Source organism: Artemia sp. Qi Xiang Cuo, chromosome 8 (genome assembly GCF_049724085.1).
Source record: "Artemia sp. Qi Xiang Cuo chromosome 8, ASM4972408v1, whole genome shotgun sequence".
Taxonomy (NCBI): domain Eukaryota; kingdom Metazoa; phylum Arthropoda; class Branchiopoda; order Anostraca; family Artemiidae; genus Artemia; species Artemia sp. Qi Xiang Cuo.
The window spans coordinates 8210431-8228475 of NC_142801.1; the positions used below are offsets into that span (position 1 = coordinate 8210431).

An 18045-nucleotide genomic window follows, 5' to 3' on the forward strand; every position below is an offset into this window, starting at 1 on the left:
CCACTGAGTCAATACGATCACCCCTGGGAAAAAGAAAAAAAAAAAAAACAAATAAACACGCACCCGTGATGTTTCTTCTGGCAAAAAATGCAAAATTCCACATTTTTGTAGATAGGAGCTTGAAACCTCTACAGTAGGGTTCTCTGATACGCTGAATATGTTGGCGTGATTTTCATTAAGGTTCTATAACTTTTAAGGGGACTTCCCCCCTTTTTTCGAAAATCAGTCAAATTTTCTCAGGCTTGTAACTTTTGATGGGTAAGATTAAACTTGATGAAACTTATATATATGAAATCAGAATTAAAATCTGATTCTTTTGATGTATCTATTGGTACCAAAATTCCGTTTTTTAGAGTTTCAGTTACCATTGAGCCGGGTCGCTCCTTACTTACAGTTTGTTACCACGAACTGTTTGATAGTCTTTTTCAGGGAAAAAGACTGAGCCTCTTCTAAAGTTAAACAACCATCTCTTTCATAAAAAACTTAAATACCCCCTGTGCCTAACTTATAACCCTTGCCCCTAATCTCTGGGGCTTGTTTCAACGCCAAAAGCCTTGTTTTATGATATTTAGACTATTTTAAAAAGAATGACTATCGCAAAATGTCTATTAGATGCATTTTGGGACAATACAACATGTGTGTGTGGTGTGTATGTGGGGGTTGGGGGTGGTAGCTGCCCTCTGATCACTTTGACTCTTAAAAAAAGCACTGGAGCGTCTGACTACGATTCCAATGAGCCCCTGACAATGAGCGTCTGACTACGATTCCGATTCCATTGACTTAAAAAGTTCACTAACTTGTTCTTGAATTTTTTAACACTGCGTTGAGTAAAGATGGTACAAGTTTCTTCGAAATTGCAGGTCAAAGTAGGTTACCGGTCCATTGACTTAGAAAGTTCACTAACTCTTCTTGAATCTTGTAATATTGCGTTGAATATTCTTCTAATTAAAAACGAAATAATGCTGAATTTACAGGTGCTAAATTTATCATTTTATACTTCTAATAGAATAAAATTAGAAGAATTAGAAGAAACTTGTACCATCTTTACTCAACGCAGTGTTAAAAAATTCAAGAACAAGTTAGTGAACTTTTTAAGTCAATGGACCGGTACCTTGCTTTGACCCGGAAATGATTATAAAAGCAGTTTGTTTTAATTTTGATTTGTTAGTAACTCTACTGATGATGACAACCGACTGTGTCATCGAAATATTTAGAGTCTTTGTTTTATATTTTCGTTTCACTGTCTAATAAAAGGACCTATCCCTATTTGGAGTTCTTATTGATTTCACCATAGGCTATAGTAGCCTAAATCATTTACAACAGAATCAAATAGTGTGAAATCCCCCCACCCCGTCTCTCTTTGATAATTTTTGTCTTTTAGTTTTATCTATATTTGGCAAATAATTTAATTTTTATTTGAAATGAGAGTTTTTAAAGCATTTTCTTTCTAGATATCTTGCACAGGATGGTTGAAGAAGGCTTGTATGCCACGAGAAGGCTTTATCGTATTCAAGAAAGCATTCATATTCAAGATAAAAGGCTTAATAGTAATCTTATGGAAAAGAGAGCTGCTGTCGACGAATGGCTCTCCAACTTAGATGAGCATGGAAGTTATCGAACAGCGTTTCTCTTTGAGGAAGTTCCGATATGTCCCGCACTTCGTTGTCCATCTTGTAAATCCTACACTGAGAATGGAGTGCCTACCCTCCAAAACCTGTCTTTAAATGTCTTAGCCAACTACGAAAATTTTTCTCCCGCAGCAATGCCAATTTCTTTGTATCGTCGTTTGATGCTAGTGGCTCTAACCAAAAACTGTTCAAATGTTAAGAACCTTTTGAAAAATTCGCCTTTTGAATCCTTTTCTCTAGTGAATGCCCTGTCGGATCATTACTTTCAGTGTTTTTCCTCTTTAGAAAGAGAGATATTTGCCTCTATATTATTCAATTCTTTTATGGAGCTTATTCTACGAAGGGAAGAATGTACTCTCCAGACATTAGATCTAAGAGGTGTAACTATTTTAGATCAATTTGAACTCCCACGATTTTTTGAGCTTTTGAATGAAGCAGGAGAATCGGATAGTAATCCTTTGCGACAAATCTTCTTAGATATGGAAGTAACTGCTAGAGATATAGAAGTTATTGACCAGCTCACTCGTGTTCTGATGTACAACCCTGAGATCAATCCTGAAAGTAAGTGTACACTCCAGGTGCATTTAGGTCACCTTTATCTAAATTCTCTTTTAATATATGGGTCAGTTTGGAAAAAAGACCATTTTACAAAGTTGTTTAGTTTTACTACAAGCAAATTAAAAAGCTTTGCCATTGACAAAATCTGGGAAAAGGATACTTTAACGGAGATATTGAATGAGCTCAGAATGCCCAAATATCAAAATCTGGCAGCTCTTACGCTTGGCGAAAACTTATATTTTCAACAGGCAGAGGAATATTTTCAAGGCAGCACAATGACCGTTGACTTGTTTGCTCAATGTATAGGTGGCCTACCAAAACTAAGATCTCTTAACATTTCTAAAATTTTGCTCAGAGGATGTTTACAATCTTTGCTATGCAATCTAAAGTTTGGATTGTTAGATCTAAGTTTAGGAGGCTGTTATCTCAACCGAGACGATTTGCTTTATCTAATTGGATCAATCCATGCCAACTCTTTGATTTTCCTTGATATTAGTTTCAACAAGTGTCTAATGCCCTGCACAATGTTTATTGAAGATTGTCCCTGCACATTGTCTGGGACTTATTTGACGTCCACTGTGTGCCTTTTTTCTGTTGTCCGTGAACTTTGTTTATGGCAGCCACTAAAGGTTGTTGTTTCATCACTTCTAATTATTCCTTTCGGTGAGCCTTCCGGCTCCGCAAATCGTATCATGAACGATCGTGTTATCGTATCAGTTGAAAGCTTAATTGAACAGTACAATGGTAGTTTTTTTATTAGCTGGAGGACGTTGAAAAATGAATTGTTCTTTAAATATTATTTTGACGATTAAATTGATAGGATTTAAAATTGATAAAATGGTATTAAATAATGATTATTAGTTTTATTATTTTGTGTATTTTAATTTTGATTGATGTGTGTTAAGGAAGGAGTGGAGTGGTAAGTTAATGGTAGCAGGGTACATGATGTTGTTGTTATGTTTTGTTTGTTTTTTCTTTCGGAAACACTTCTGATGCAAAAATAGATTAATTTTTTTGATTTGTGGATTTATTTGATTGTCCCTCCTTCATATCATGTCTTGGCATTTGGAGGAAATATGATTGTGTTAGTTATCTTTTTAGTAATCGATATTAAATAAAATAAAGTAAAAAAAAACAACAGAAATTCTAAAGCTACTGAAAAAAAGAAAACAGATAATAAACTAAGCAACTTTACGTAAATTCAATATGTAATTAGTAAGGCCGTGTCCAGGTGGATAGGTTTTCGCGTTTGATGGGTTTTCACGTTTGAACCCCCTGCCCTGAATTTTATCAAACTAGTAAAAAAGTAAGAAAAATACATATACAAATTTTTGACGCATTTTGCAGTTTTTTTTACCCCAGTCTCCTCCTCCCCCAAACAAAATCCTGGGTAGACCCTTGGTAGTTAAACTTAGTTAAAAGTGTTATTATAAATTTAGGCAACAAAGCAGTTTGTGCAGAATAACTCCATTTTTCAAATATTCCTTCCTTAGGTTCTTTTTTTTTTGTTTAACTGGAAACTTCTAAGCATTCTGAGATCCAAATGGAGTTGTTTAGAACTAAGTGGTTCAATCAATTCAGTGCGCTGAGTGATAGCGTCCAGAAAAGCGTTGGCAACGCTGTACAATTGTCTGTTTTTGGTACAATTTAGAGGTGCTGGTAAAATGCGGTACATTAGAAAATTTTTCGGTATAATACAAATAATTCGATACATTTTTTTTTCTCGCTCCTTTCTGACTCGGATATCTGTTTATGTTTTATTTTTTTGAAAATTTTCTTCTTACTATGACAAATTTTTAACCTGCTGTCCAGATGGTACAAATTAAATTCTTGCAGCACAATTTTAGTCAGAAAACTGGCACAGTTTATTTCAAAGCGTTGACAACGCTGGTCCAGAACATGCTGTACCTTTCTCTATCATTGGGGCAAGTGTAAATCTCAGTTTGACAAAAAAACTCATCTAGGATCACTTCACTGCCGCTGTGCCTCTGGACGAGCAGTATATGTATATGTATATTATAAGCTGTTAAACTTTAATATTAATATTGTTTTTACTTGGAATAAAAAAAAAAAACTAATAAAAAAATTGCTCGTAACGTTTCAAAGATAAAAAAAAAGTGTTTGTTTTTACAGACAGAAATAGTTTCAACATATATATTTTTCCGTTTGCTTCTTTCTCCTTGACACTTTGCTGTGCAAAACCGAAAATTTCTCAGCATCACCTGCATTAATCAAGGAAGATGTTGTCAAGTTTTCAAGTCGTGAAATAAATTTGTTTTCAAGAAAATATGTTTTTTTGACAACTACCTATTTTGTCCCATGTACGGAACTGGGCACCATAGATGGAACAAGTGGAAACCATACTTGAAACAGACAATAAAAACTTTTATTCAATGCAAAACTCATTTATTTAATATAGATAACATAAAAAATTGAACAACAAAGCACAGCTGTATAAAACAAGCTTAAACCAGAAGTCGTTCACTTGTTCACAACACGTTAAGTGGTGACAAATCAAGGGGAAAGACAAAATGTCCAGCCTGTCTTTTGGTCTGTCCCGAAGGAACAGGCTTTCGCAAGATACCAGTATGAAGCATCAGTAGGAATGAATTTCAAGAATGGAGCAATCCTGTTGAAACACCAAACCTGTACTTCTTTTTCCTCTGCCATTTTTGAAACAATTTCACCAACACTGTAGCACTTTCCTTTTTTGTTACATAAAGGGCCGATATAGAACATCATAGATGGTGTTTGTCAATACGTTTTTTTTTTATATAATTATCCATTATTATGTAAAATGCAGTAATTTTTGGGGGCCTTTACATTAAAGAGCGAACTGTAGTCCATAGTAACTGAAGTATTATAAGAATCATTATATACATGATGAATTTTTCTTAGGAAATCATGATAGGTAAAAATTTCCCATACCGTTAATCATACCGGGAATCAAACTGACTTGGAGATTGCTGCTTGCACAGTCAAATAGAAATTACTGTAAAAAAATATTATTGTAAAAAATATCAAATAGAAATAACTGGTTAGGGACTTGAACATTTTACCTTGGGGTCAAAAGCCCCACGCTCTACCAACTGAGCTAATCTGGCAGTAAATACTATTGAAATATCATATTCATTATGATTCAACACAATTATTACTAACATAAATATTAAAATAAAGAATGAAATTTAGCCCGTGTTCAAACAGTTCGTGGTAACGAACTGTATAGTAAGAGCGACTCGTCTCAATAGTAACCAAAACTCCAAAATACGGAATTTCAATATCAATAGATACCTGAGAATATTTGCCTTATTTTCGAAAAAAGGGGAAAACATCTCCTAAAATTTATAGAATCTTAATGAAAATCACACAATGAGATTCAAGGTATCAGAGCACCTTACTATAGAGGTTTCAAGCTCCTATCTACAAAAATGTGGAATTTGGTATTTTTTTTTTTTGCCAGAAGAGAGATCACGGATGCGTGTTTATTTCTTATTTTTCGCCAGGGGTGATTGTATTGACCCAGTGTTTCTAGAATGTCACAAGAGGGCTCATTCGAAAGGAAATTAAAAGTTCTAGTGCCTTTTTAATAAAAAAAAATCCCTTTTAACAAAAATTATATTATAAGCCGATGTCTTAGAGACAAAGCTTATGCATCTAAATTAATTTCTTTGCTACACGTGGGATTTAACGTGCCAACCTTTGGTCAGAAAGGTAAAGCCTTATCCACTACGTCATTGCAAGGTATTATTGACAATAATTCTTTTATAAATTTATTAATTTACTTTAATCAGTAATAATTTAATGGCTAACTATATAGTTTAACTAGGATGAACGTGAATACACAACATGATGCCTTTTTTATATAAAAAAAAGGGCATCATGGGCCTTTCGTAATTTTAATAATTGCTTCTGGAGGCAATTATATTTTGAGCCCCTAATAGGGCCCCAAAAGGTAAAACAGTTCTTAGTGACCCAAAATTTGAAATATATTCCTAAAAAAAAATTGTTTTTTTTTTCTTTTCCCCAGATAGCGGGGCATTGGAACATTGTAGAGAGCTGTTTAATAGCTCATTTTAAAGGAAATTGATGGGGTTGAAACCTTTTGTAATTAAAAAATTTTTTTTTTTTAATATTTAGTGGCTCATTTTAAAGAGAATTACTGTATATAGAAACCTTTGGTAATTAACAAAAATAATTTGTATAGTAAGAGTGGTTCGTCTCAATAGTAACCGAAACTCTAAAAAACGGAATTTTAATGTTAATAGATACATCAAAATAATCGAATTTTTATGCTGATTTTAAATATTTAAGTTTCGTCAAATTTATCAAAAGTTAAGAGCCTGAGAAAATTAGCCATATTTTCAAAAAAATGGAAAAATACTCCTTAAAAGTAATAGAATCTTAATGAAAATCACACTATTAGTTTCAGCGTATCAGAAAACCTTACTGCAGTTCTTAGTGACCCAGGATTTAAAAATATATTCTTAAAAAAATTTTAGCATTTTTTTGCTTTTCCTTTTTTCTTTTCCTCAGATAGCGAGGCATTGAAACATTGTAGAGAGTTGTTTAATAGCTCATTTTAAAGGAAATTGACGAAGTTGAAACCTTTTCTAATTAAAAAAATATTTTTAAATATAATAAAAACTGCCATAAAAAACTGCATTTTTTACGAAAAACTACATTTTCAAGGTCAAGATTGATGAATGGCTTCATAATCGTAGATATTTCAATCATATAATAGAAAGATGTTAATTGGCTCATTTTAAAGAGAATTGCTGTATATGGAAACCATTTGTAATTAGCAAAAATAATTTGAAGTAAGAGCGACTCGTCTCAATAGTAACTGAAACTCTAAAAAACGGAATATAATATTAATAGATACGTCGAAATAATTGAATTTTTATGCTGATTTTAAATATTTAAGTTTCATCAAATTTAGTCTTACTCATCAAAAGTTACGAGCCTGAGAAAATTTGCCATATTTTTGAAAAAAGGGAAAAAACACTCCTTAAAAGTCATATAATCTTAATGTAAATCACACTATCAGTTTCAACGTATCAGAAATCCTTACCGTAGATATTTCAAGCTCCTATCTGCAAAAATGTGGTATTTGGTAAAATGTGGTTTGTGGTATGTGGTATTTGCAAGAAGAAACATCACTGATGCATGTTTATTTGTTTGTTTTTTTTGTTTGTTTGTTTTTTCTCCCCAGGGGTGATCGTATCGACCCTTTGATCCTAAAATGTTGCGAGAGAGTTCGCTCGAACGGAAATTAAAATCTCCAATGCTTTTTTAATCAAAAAAAAAAAAAGTTAAAATAGAATCACTTTTTACAAAAAACTGCATTTTTGATACATTTTCCTAAGGATCTCTTTTCAAAGATGTTTGATTATTTAAGAAATTAAAAAGTCAGTGGTAACGAACTTTAAAATGAGAGCGAGTCGTCTCAATAGTAACCGAAACTTTAAAAAAAACGGGATTTTGGTACCAATAGATACATCAAAAGAATCGGATTTTATGCTGATCATGTTAAAGATTAATCAATGATGCCATAACCGTAGGTTGTAGCCAGGTCGTCTCTTACTATTCCAACAATTAGGAAAAAACCCTAGGCTTTTTCCTGTTTGTAATCAAACAGTTCGTGGTAACAAACTGTATAGTAAGAGCGACTCGTCTCAATAGTAACCGAAACTCTAAAAAACGGAATTTAATATCAGTAGATACATCAAAAGAATTAGATTCTTATGCTGATTTTAAATATTTAAGTTTCATCGAGTTTTGTCTTACTTATCAAAAGTTAGCCTGAGAAAATGTGCCCTATTTTCGAGAAAAGGAGAAAAGACCCCCTAAAAGTCATAGAATTCAAGAAAGATCACCCCAAAAGTCAAAAAAGATCAAGGATGCGCGTTTATTTGTTTTTCTTTGTTTTATCTTTTCCCCATGGGGTTATCGTATCGACCCAGTGGTCCTAGAATGTCGCAAGAGCGCCCATTCAAACGGAAATTGAAAGTTCTAGTTTTTAAATACAAAATAAAAATAGAATCCCTTTATTTATTTTCACGTTTGATTTTAGAATCATTTTAGAATCACGTTTGATAATATTTATTTCCATAAGAAAATTATTTATTGTCATGCTTTCACAAGCAAGAAAAAAGAAACTTAAGGAGAAGGAAAGATATGAAAGTCAAGCTAAACAGCTTGCGTGCGCAAGGAAAGAGTTCTATGGGAAAAAAGGACGTTATCAATTTGATTGTCAAAAACCGATATAAGAAGGATTGAGAAAGTAGCAGCTCTAAAGAAACGTCGTGTTTTAATCAAATACAGGAATGATGAGGCTTATCGTCTAAATATTATCAAGTCTTCATCAATCCGGAGAAACATTAAATACAGAGATAATGAAGAGTATCGTCAAAGTTACATCAAATCAGTATCTTGGAATCCGGTTTGCTGCTGTAGCTAGCAACCTAATAAGAGACGATCACGCCCCATAGTAAAAATTAAGTAACCCATAACTCCTGATCTTCAGAACATCTGAAGGACAAATACCTTAACGATGAGGCTTATCGACTGAATACTATTAAGTCTGCATCAATCCGGAGAAACATTAAATAAAGGGATAATGAAGAGTATCGTCAAAATTACATCAAATCAGTCTCTTGGAATCTGGTTTGCAGCGGTAGCTAGCAACCTAATAAGAGACAATCACACCCCATAGTAAAAATTAAGTAACCCATAACTCCTGAAAATAGACTCAGATCAAAACAAGAAATACACTATTATAACCGCCTTGACCAATACCTCTATATAGCAAACTTACCGTCCCTTGGCTTCAATAACAAGGAAAATATATCGGCTTGAAAAAAAAAATTGGCTGTAACCATGAAATTCTCCACATACGGCATCTTTTTTTTCCTCCTCTGCTAGCTGTGCACTGGAAAATAATGGAGAGCTGTATAATGGCTCATTTTAAAGGAAATTGCTGCATCTTGTTTCTTTTGTAATTAAAAATATTTTTTTGAATAGAATAAATTTTGACAAAAAAAACTGCATTTTCATGTACGAGCCTGATGAATGATATTATAATCGTATATAGATTATAACCATATATGACGTAATAAGTGAATGCAATATTTATACGCGTTCATCTCTCGAAAAGATAATTTTATTTTAGTTCTAAGTTCAGGATCGCTAAAGCTATTATGTAAACAACAAAAATATTTATGGTGTCTGAGCAATAATTAAATTTTTTTAATTAAAACTAGAAAATACCTGAAAATTTTAAAATTAGTTTTAGTTTTTGTTAGTTTTTATAATAAGGAATATACATTAAAAGACGATCTTTCGAAGAACATACCATTGCATATATTGTACTTAGTTAGCTGCTCGGTTCCTTGAAAAAAAATTCTTATTTGTCAACTGAAACTAGAATAATTCCTGAAAATTTTAAATAAAATAATTTTAATTAACTGCAAAGTGCAAAAATATTTATGGTGTCTGATCAATAATTTCCATTTTTTAATTCAAACCAGAAAAAAAAGTGAAAATTTAAAATTAGTTTGGTTTTCCCTTTGCTTCAATTGACTCACTACGCCATTTTCTTACTCTTTTATCATTTCAGTTCAAAGTTATTATTGTATCCTGGAACCAAACTTTTTTGGCCTAACCCGTAATCTTTATATTGTTGTCCTATATTTCCAATGAAAAATATTCAAATTTTTTTTACTTTAGTTTTTAGTTCAGAATCGCTTATTATGTAAACTACAAAAATATTAAAAATATAATAATACTAATTTTTTAATTCAAACTAGAAAAATACCTGACAGTTTTACAATTAGTTTGTTTTTTCTCCTGGAACAAAATTTTTTTGTTCCACTAAAAAGTAGTGGAATTTTTTTTGTACTACTACTACTACTAACAACTCATCGCAGCACCAAGCCGCCTGAGGCCAACACAGCTACGCACGCTCCTCCTCCACCCCAATCGATTCAAAGCCTCCCTTTTTACATCCTCCCACGAAGTTCCCATTCCCTTTAAATCCTTCTTTATGGAGTCCTCCCACCCCAGATGAGGACGACCTGCTTTCCGTTTATCTCTAGATGGTTGGACGAAAAGAACAATCTTCGGCAATTTGTCATCCTTCATCCGCACAACGTGCCCTAACCACCTCAATCTTTCTTTCATTATAGACCTAGAAAGCGGTATTGAACCACATTTTTCGTATAGCCTATTGTTTGAAATACGGTCAGTCAGCCGGGTTCCCAGAACAATCCTTAAGCAATTTCTCTGGAAAACATCTAGCAAATCTTCATCCGCTTTTTGGAGCGTCCATGGTTCAGAGCCATATCTGACCACTGTCATCACTGTAGCTTCTAATATTCTAATCTTGGTTTGCAGACTTATCTTCCTATTCTTCCAGACTTTTTTTTAACTGTGAAAAACACCCTGAGCCTTGGCTATTCTATTTTTAACATCATCACTGCTCCCACCATCTTTACTAATAATACTACAAAGGTAAGTGAAGCTGCCCACCTGATCAATCTTTTCATTACCCAACATCATCTTTTCATCTTCACTTATTCCTAGCCTTAGTGACTTAGTCTTCCTAACATTAATTTTCAAACCAATTCTAGCACCCTGAACTCGCAAAACCTCTAAAACTTCATTCATTTTGCTCAGACTTTCATCTAGGATGCTTAAATCATCAGCATAATCCAAGTCCAGGAGACTTTTTCCTCCCCATTTTGATTCCGTGGTCTCCCATTGCCTTTCCTGTGCTTCTTAAAACAAAGTCCATCAAAATAATCCATATAAAGAGTGATAGAGCAGAACCCTGCTTAACTCCTGATTTAATAAAAAACAGCTGCTAGCCTCATTTCATACCTTAACCGCAGCAGTGTTATTCTCGTCCATAGCACTAATCACTTTAATGTATTTGTCTAGTATACCATAAAAGGATAAAACCTTTACTAAAGCTCTTCTATCAACAGAATCAAACACTTGCTCATAATCTATAAAACTAAGTACCAAAGGTGTTGGAAAACTCAGCCACTGCTAAATTATTACCCCAAAAGAGAAAATTAGATCGGCAAATCCTCTAACTTTTCTAAAACAGCACTGTTCTTCTCTTAAAGCTTTGTCTACAGCTTCTCGCAATCTTAAAAGTATCATGTTACAAAGTAATTTACTATCTACAGAGACCAGACTAATGCCTCGATAATTACTAAACTCAGTTTTATCACCTTTCTTGTAAAGTGGCTTAACCCGTAAAGTACATATCTCTATATTGTCGTTCTATCAATGGTTCTGGCTTTTTCTAGAGCACTAGAGTACAAAGTGATATTTTTAATATTTTAAAAAGTATTTAGATATAGGTATGTAAAATACAGTAATTCTTTTATGGGTTTGAACAAAAAATTTGATTTGTGTAATGTAACTACAATTCCTGTAAATTTAAATAAAATAATTTTATTTCATCTCAGTTCAAAGCTATTACTGTATCCTGGAAACAAACTTTTTTGGCTTAGCACGTCAAGTGCGTATCTCTATATTGTTGTCCTATATTTTTCCAAAGAAAAAATTCCATTTTTTTAGTTTAATTTTCAGTTAATAATCGCTAAAGTTATTATGTAAGCTGCAAAAATATTTATGATGTCTAACCAATAATACTAATCTCTTAATTTAAACTAGAAAAATACCTGAAAATTTTTAAATTAGTTTTGTTTTTGTTTCCTGGAACCCAAAATTTTTTCATCTCAGTTGAAAGTTATTATTGTACCCTGGAACCAAACTTGTTTGGTTTAACCCGTAAAGTACGTATCTCTATATTTTTGTCCTATATTTCCAAAAAAAACACATTCTAATTCATTAATTTTCTTTATCACAAACTTCATTAATCAGATATTTTAATATGTCCTACATAGTCTAGTGGTTGGAATAGTTGACTAGCACCCAGTTGGCTCGAGAAAAACCAAACTAATTTTAAAGTCTTCAGGTGTTTTTCTGGTTTATTCTATTAAAGAACGAACTATAGCCTATAGTAATTGAACTACAAAGTACACCATTAGACTAATATGAAGGATGGTTCTAGTTAATTATAGATGAGAATTATTTAAGTTAAATCAGTATCAAGGTTTGTACAGATGGCTGAAACCTGGTAAAAACCATTGCACATTTTGGATTTAGTCAATCAAACAGTCCGTGGTAACGAACTGTATAGTAAGAGCGACTCTTCTCAATAGTAACCGAAACCCTAATAAACGGAATTTTAATATCAATAGATACATTAAAAGAATTGGATTGTTATGCTGATTTTAAATATTTAAGTTTCATCTAATTTAGTCTTACTAAAAGTTACGAGCCTGGGAAAATTTGCCCTATTTTAGAAAAAAGGAGAATTCCCCCCTAAAAGTCATAGAATCTTACTAAAAATAACACCATCAGTATCAGCGTGTCAGAGAACCTTATTGTAGATGTTTCAAGAGGTTTTAATGTATCTGCAAAAATGTGGAATTTTGTATTTTTGCCAGAAGAAAGATCACGGGTGCGTGTTTATTTGTCCTTTTTTTTTCTTATTACCAGGGGTGATCGTATATACCCAGTGGTCCTAGAATGTCAAGATATTACTACTACTACTAACAACTCACCGTAGCACCAAGCCGCCTTAGACCAGCACAGCAGTAGTAAGGGCCCAATTCGTTTAAAATATACATTCAGATATACGCCTGAGGCATAGATATGTGTGTATATTTTAAACGAATTGGGGTACCAGGGTCATTTGCAAAGAGGTATCATTTCTATAGAAGGTATAGTAATTTGAAATATCATGTGGAATTTGCTTGAAGGTATATACTTTGCGTACGCGCCCGTACCAAACAGGTTTTTCTGGTAGACCTATTCTACAGGTCATTACACCTTTGCCAAGAGGAACTAGTATAACTTGATTTGTGATTATGATTTGAATAAAATGAATATTTTTATTTACAATTAATATTATTAAGAGAATTTAATTCAAAGATAATAGTTTATTTTCAAGGATATTATTGAAAAAAAAAATGAGTGGTGCATTTACACTATTAGAGATTAATGATGGAAGCGACAGCAGCAGCAGTAGCGATATACGAGTACCTAATGTAGCTGTGGAAATAACCGCTGGCTGTAGACTATGTCTTGAATGGGACATTATGTATGCAAGATATATGATATCATTAAGCAAATTTAAGCAGGAGGAGCAGCTATGTTTTGCTGGAAAAGTAAATATCCTCCATATAAATAAACTTCGGTCAGCATTAGATGTCCTATCGAAAAATGTTGATGAGAACAAAATGCATCAGTGAATATTATTATTGTAATTATGTTCAATAAAAATGTTTCTAAATCAATGGGTTTTTTTTTTTTTCTATTTTAGACTAGCTTATATTTTCTATATTGGAAAAAAGAAATTAGTGTGAGGCTTTTGTTTGTTTTGATAGAGCGGTGACTATTAAAATGTATTTAGTCGATAGATTTTTAGTAACGAAGTCTTTAGTACAAAGTTACAAATATGGAAGTATATATGATTTATATAGCTAGTTTACTTTTCAAGTTTATATATTTCCTAAGATACTTATTAACAACATAACGAGAAAAAATTCCAAGTCAATAGAATATTGCATGAAGCTTCTAGATCGTGATACAAATGCATTTACAGAATTTATTTATATATTGATCACGACACGAAAAAATGATATTGTGGATATGCTTTTTAAACATTAGTTTTTAGAAATTTAGGACTTTTTTTCATAAGAAAGATGGTGCTCAAGGATGATTTACTCCTCTCTCTCTCTCCCTCAGACATTTTTTGTGATGTTGCTGGCTCAGTTTCATTGGGACGGTGAGAGCGTCAACACATGACAAAATGTTCCATACATGTCCATTATGTATGTACACACAGGGCAGCCGGTCATCATGTGAGAATTGCACAATGATTGAGGAGTATGATGAAAAGTGTACATTATGCAACCCGTGTAAATTGCATAGAGGATATGCTATACAAATTAAAGGATGTAATTCCTGTCTTGAAGAGGTGTGTGAGTCTCATCCTAGAGGCCACCTATGCTTCAATTGCCATTATGATAACTATAATCAGTGGGAGAGTTCATATCCCAATTTGATTTGAAAAAATCCAGAACGCTACATTATCTTAGTTCTACGTGGTTAGATTCGTCGTAATTTTAGATTGTTTCCGTAGGAGAAATCAGGTCATCAATTCAACTGTTGGAACAACAAAAGAATTTGGTTTCTACGTCATCGTTGTGAAGACACTGAGTGTTATGATTATAAACCCACTGATTTTTATTTGGCTGTGACGGAATGTGATTCGACACTTGAGGACACTGTTTGTGAAATCGCTTCAAATAGGCAAATTGAAACATGTGAATTCTATAGAATGAATGAAAATAGTATCATTGACTGTGAAGTCACACTCTACTGTAGAAAATGTGACCCTGACATTGCACTACATCAGGATCAGTACACTGTGAATTCAGATAATCTACCTGCACTAGTTGTTGTCGACAAATACCTAGTAGTGGATGAAATCTAAAGAGTAGAAAAGTCGTTTTTATCATGTATATAAACTTTTTATTAATAAACAATTTAACATACATCTTTAGAAAATTTTATTCTTAGGGCACTAAAATAAATATTAAATAAACTTGTAAGTATATTATCCACTAGAAACTCGTTCAATTGAGGTAAGTCAACGTAGATGTCGAGAAACTGCTTGTAGGTGTAGCCACGACATCTGAATATGAAAAAGAGTAGTGCATGAAAGCCACATGTCTTAGTCGCTAAATCCTGTACTCTTCGTTGATGTTTAATAATGGTTTTCCCACTGCTTTCAATAAAGTTGCTGATGTATGGTGCGTAGAATTTATAAGATAGGCCAAGAGGGTCAAAAAATTCAATATTCTTCGCTGTTTGAAAGATGCTTAGCCAATGACCGGTAGTCATAGTCGACGGACTGCTATTAACAATGATCAGGGTATTGTTAACACTTGGAATTTTTTCAATGAAGTCCGAAGGTATGCAATAGGACTTGTACCGGGACATGTATGGATCCATACTAAATACGTTGATTATTTGGTTTGTGTTCATGGTGCTAGGTCTAGTAGAACACTGCCGTCGGGCGTGATTTCCCAATAGGTTTCAAATTTACTTAGTGATATTAACGTGGTATTCTCCTCCAGAGTATTGGCAAATGTACACTCTAAACGTACATTTCAGGTTCGTGCTATGCTCATATCCCGTGTGCCTAACAAGTCCAAAACAATAACCCCATGATTTTTTTGAAAACATGGAATCGGTTATTCCATTTTCAAATAGTTGAGAGTCATGATCTACGGATTGCATGGTCAACTCGTACAGAGTTCTATAGGATTTTTTGTCAAATGATAGAGTGTACAGTGGAATACCAGTCACTTTGCACACGAAACTAGATAGTCCGAAAAAACTAAAATCATGGGGGGGATTCAGTCCAGGATCCAACGGCACTGCCACACGTCACAAAGGCCAAAGCCAATTTTGATGGGATTTTTCCATTGATAAATTATGAATCGCTATAGCTACGAGAGCCGGTGGCAATGTGACGTTGATTGGTGATTGTATGAGGGACAAGAAGTTGAATGGTGTTACCATTGTCTCTTAGCTTTTTCAATGCCAATGTAAAAGAGCTCCGACACGATTTTTGTCGAGCATGAAGATTTGTCAATGTGACAAGAGCGTGCGGATCATGTGCAAAAGGAAGGGTTTTTCTCAACCTGAATTTTAATAAGGCTCGATGCAGCTTCCTGTCAATCTTGGAAGTGGGGGGTAACCATAAGGATGTTATAAAACTTTCATGATTTGATTTTACAACTATATAATACTACTGGGTCACTGCTGTAGTCAACTCACCGTCAGTATCAACACCTGTTCGATATTCATAGCCCAGCGATTGTCCTCTCATCTCCTTGTACGCCTTTGGCGTCATCATCATAAATTGTATGCAACTTGCATAGTTTTATAAATTATTGCTAGTGCTCAACAATGTTCCATTAATAAATACATTAATTTGTTTTATTATGTTTTGAAGAATAAAGTTTTCATAGGAGATACCATCGCATGTATTTGGAGTTGTATTATTTGATTTTATCATCACAACAACATTTAAATCAATAAATTTTGACGACAAATCAATGAAATAGTCTTCATTGGAAAATATTTGAAAGTGTATATTTTCCGAGAGGGATTGTTGGGGGTGAAATTGTTCATAGTAGCCATACTTGACACTGACATCAACATTTTCAGCATTGAATAGATTCAATGAGGAACTGATTGATGGATATGATTCCTTGTGGGGGAGATATGTCATCTTAAGAGAAGAAATCCTTCTTTGATCTAACAATCTTTTTCTTTTTCTTCTTCTGATGCTTATTGGCCTTCGTTTTTTTATTTCTTAAAGTCCTTGTTGATGTCCTTTGCTTCCTGCCTGGGGGGAGACTGATGAGTGAATGACGCGAATGCATTCTTTTCAGTCCCTACCCATTTTGTCTAGATTTTAATTGTTCACCAACCGCTCTTGCTGAAGATCTAATATTTTCCTTAATACTCTCCTTGAAATTCTTGCCCGACCCCCAATCCTGTAGTGTGGAGACAGCAAAACTTGACGCAGCAGGTAAAAGATATTTTTTGGAAAGGGGTGGTGCAGAACGAGATAGCCTAGCAAACCAGATACGAACACCATAGCCAGACAATGTAGTCCGCCCCGTGTAGTAGTCCAATCCATTGCCTATTTGACGTGGACTCAGAGCACCGAGATAACAGTCAATATTGGGACAGACAAATTGAATTCTTCTATTGTTCATTTTTTTTTTAGGTGATCGTACCGTCGTTGTCGTTGACAATAGGTCGAAAAGGACATGTAATAACTGCTAATCCTTTTGAAATTGCTATTGGATCACCTAATTAAGTTCTTAGTGTTAACTGACAGAGTTCCAAATAGGAAGTGTTTACGGGAATATACTGAAGATGCTTTATATTGTAGTGGTGAACATTTTCTTGATTGTTTTTTCGTTCAAGAACTCGTAGGAGGGGAAATTTTGAATTACCATCCCGAGATGTTTCCACAAATGAAGCGTAGAGAAATATACAAGTGTCTGTGGAGAAGTTGGATGCATAGTCTGCATAGATAACATGGTCACTACCACTGAAATTTTCTGTCTTAATAATACTGTTTTTAAAACCAATAAACTCACGTAAATTCTCATTGAGGAAAATTCTTTCATTCTCAAATGGATTGGTAACATAAATTCTCCGTTGGTCCGTAGATTAATTGAAAGTGAAACCGCTCTTTTTTCGACCTGCAATTTTTTTTGTTGATGACTCGATACCGGTCGTGCATGGTATTTTATTCACTGTAGGGGATGTTAGCAACAGGGTCCTCATTAGAGTCAAAAGTTGCCATTGCACCTTCATCACCGAATTCAAACAGTCGTATATTTATTTCATATTTACGACCCTTTCTCAGGGTGTCATAGGTATTTTTGAAAATACAGTCAACAAAAGTCACTTCATATGCACCGTCAAATTTAACGGCGGGTGAGAGTTTTGTCCAAAAATCGCTTGTCGTATTCAACTCATTATAGAGAGGATCGGAAACGTTGGACATGAAAGTTACATAGAAATCATTGGGCATTGTCAATATCTTCAACAGCGATCCAAGAATCAAAATCAGACTTGTATCATAGCCACCGAACAAGTAAATGTTCCTTACCCTCGCGAGTACGTCTCTTTAATATCTTTTCAATTTGATAGATTTCACTGGCATTTTTAACTTTTTGTA

At 33.7% G+C, this 18045-nt stretch overlaps 1 protein-coding gene across 6 annotated transcripts in view; it reads left to right on the plus strand.

The window, feature by feature from the left end:
• Positions 1 to 18045, plus strand: part of LOC148949128 (uncharacterized) — a 90886-nt gene that overhangs the window by 14184 nt on the left and 58657 nt on the right. For 3 of the 6 annotated variants that reach the window (XM_089093185.1, XM_089093186.1, XM_089093184.1), the window contains exon 2: positions 1452 to 2189. In XM_089093185.1, the coding sequence (XP_088949311.1) occupies positions 1452 to 2189 (738 nt within the window). Of the gene's footprint in view, positions 1 to 1451; positions 5082 to 18045 lie in introns of those variants that run through there. The other 3 variants (XM_089093183.1, XM_089093181.1, XM_089093182.1) reach the window with 2 other exon arrangements.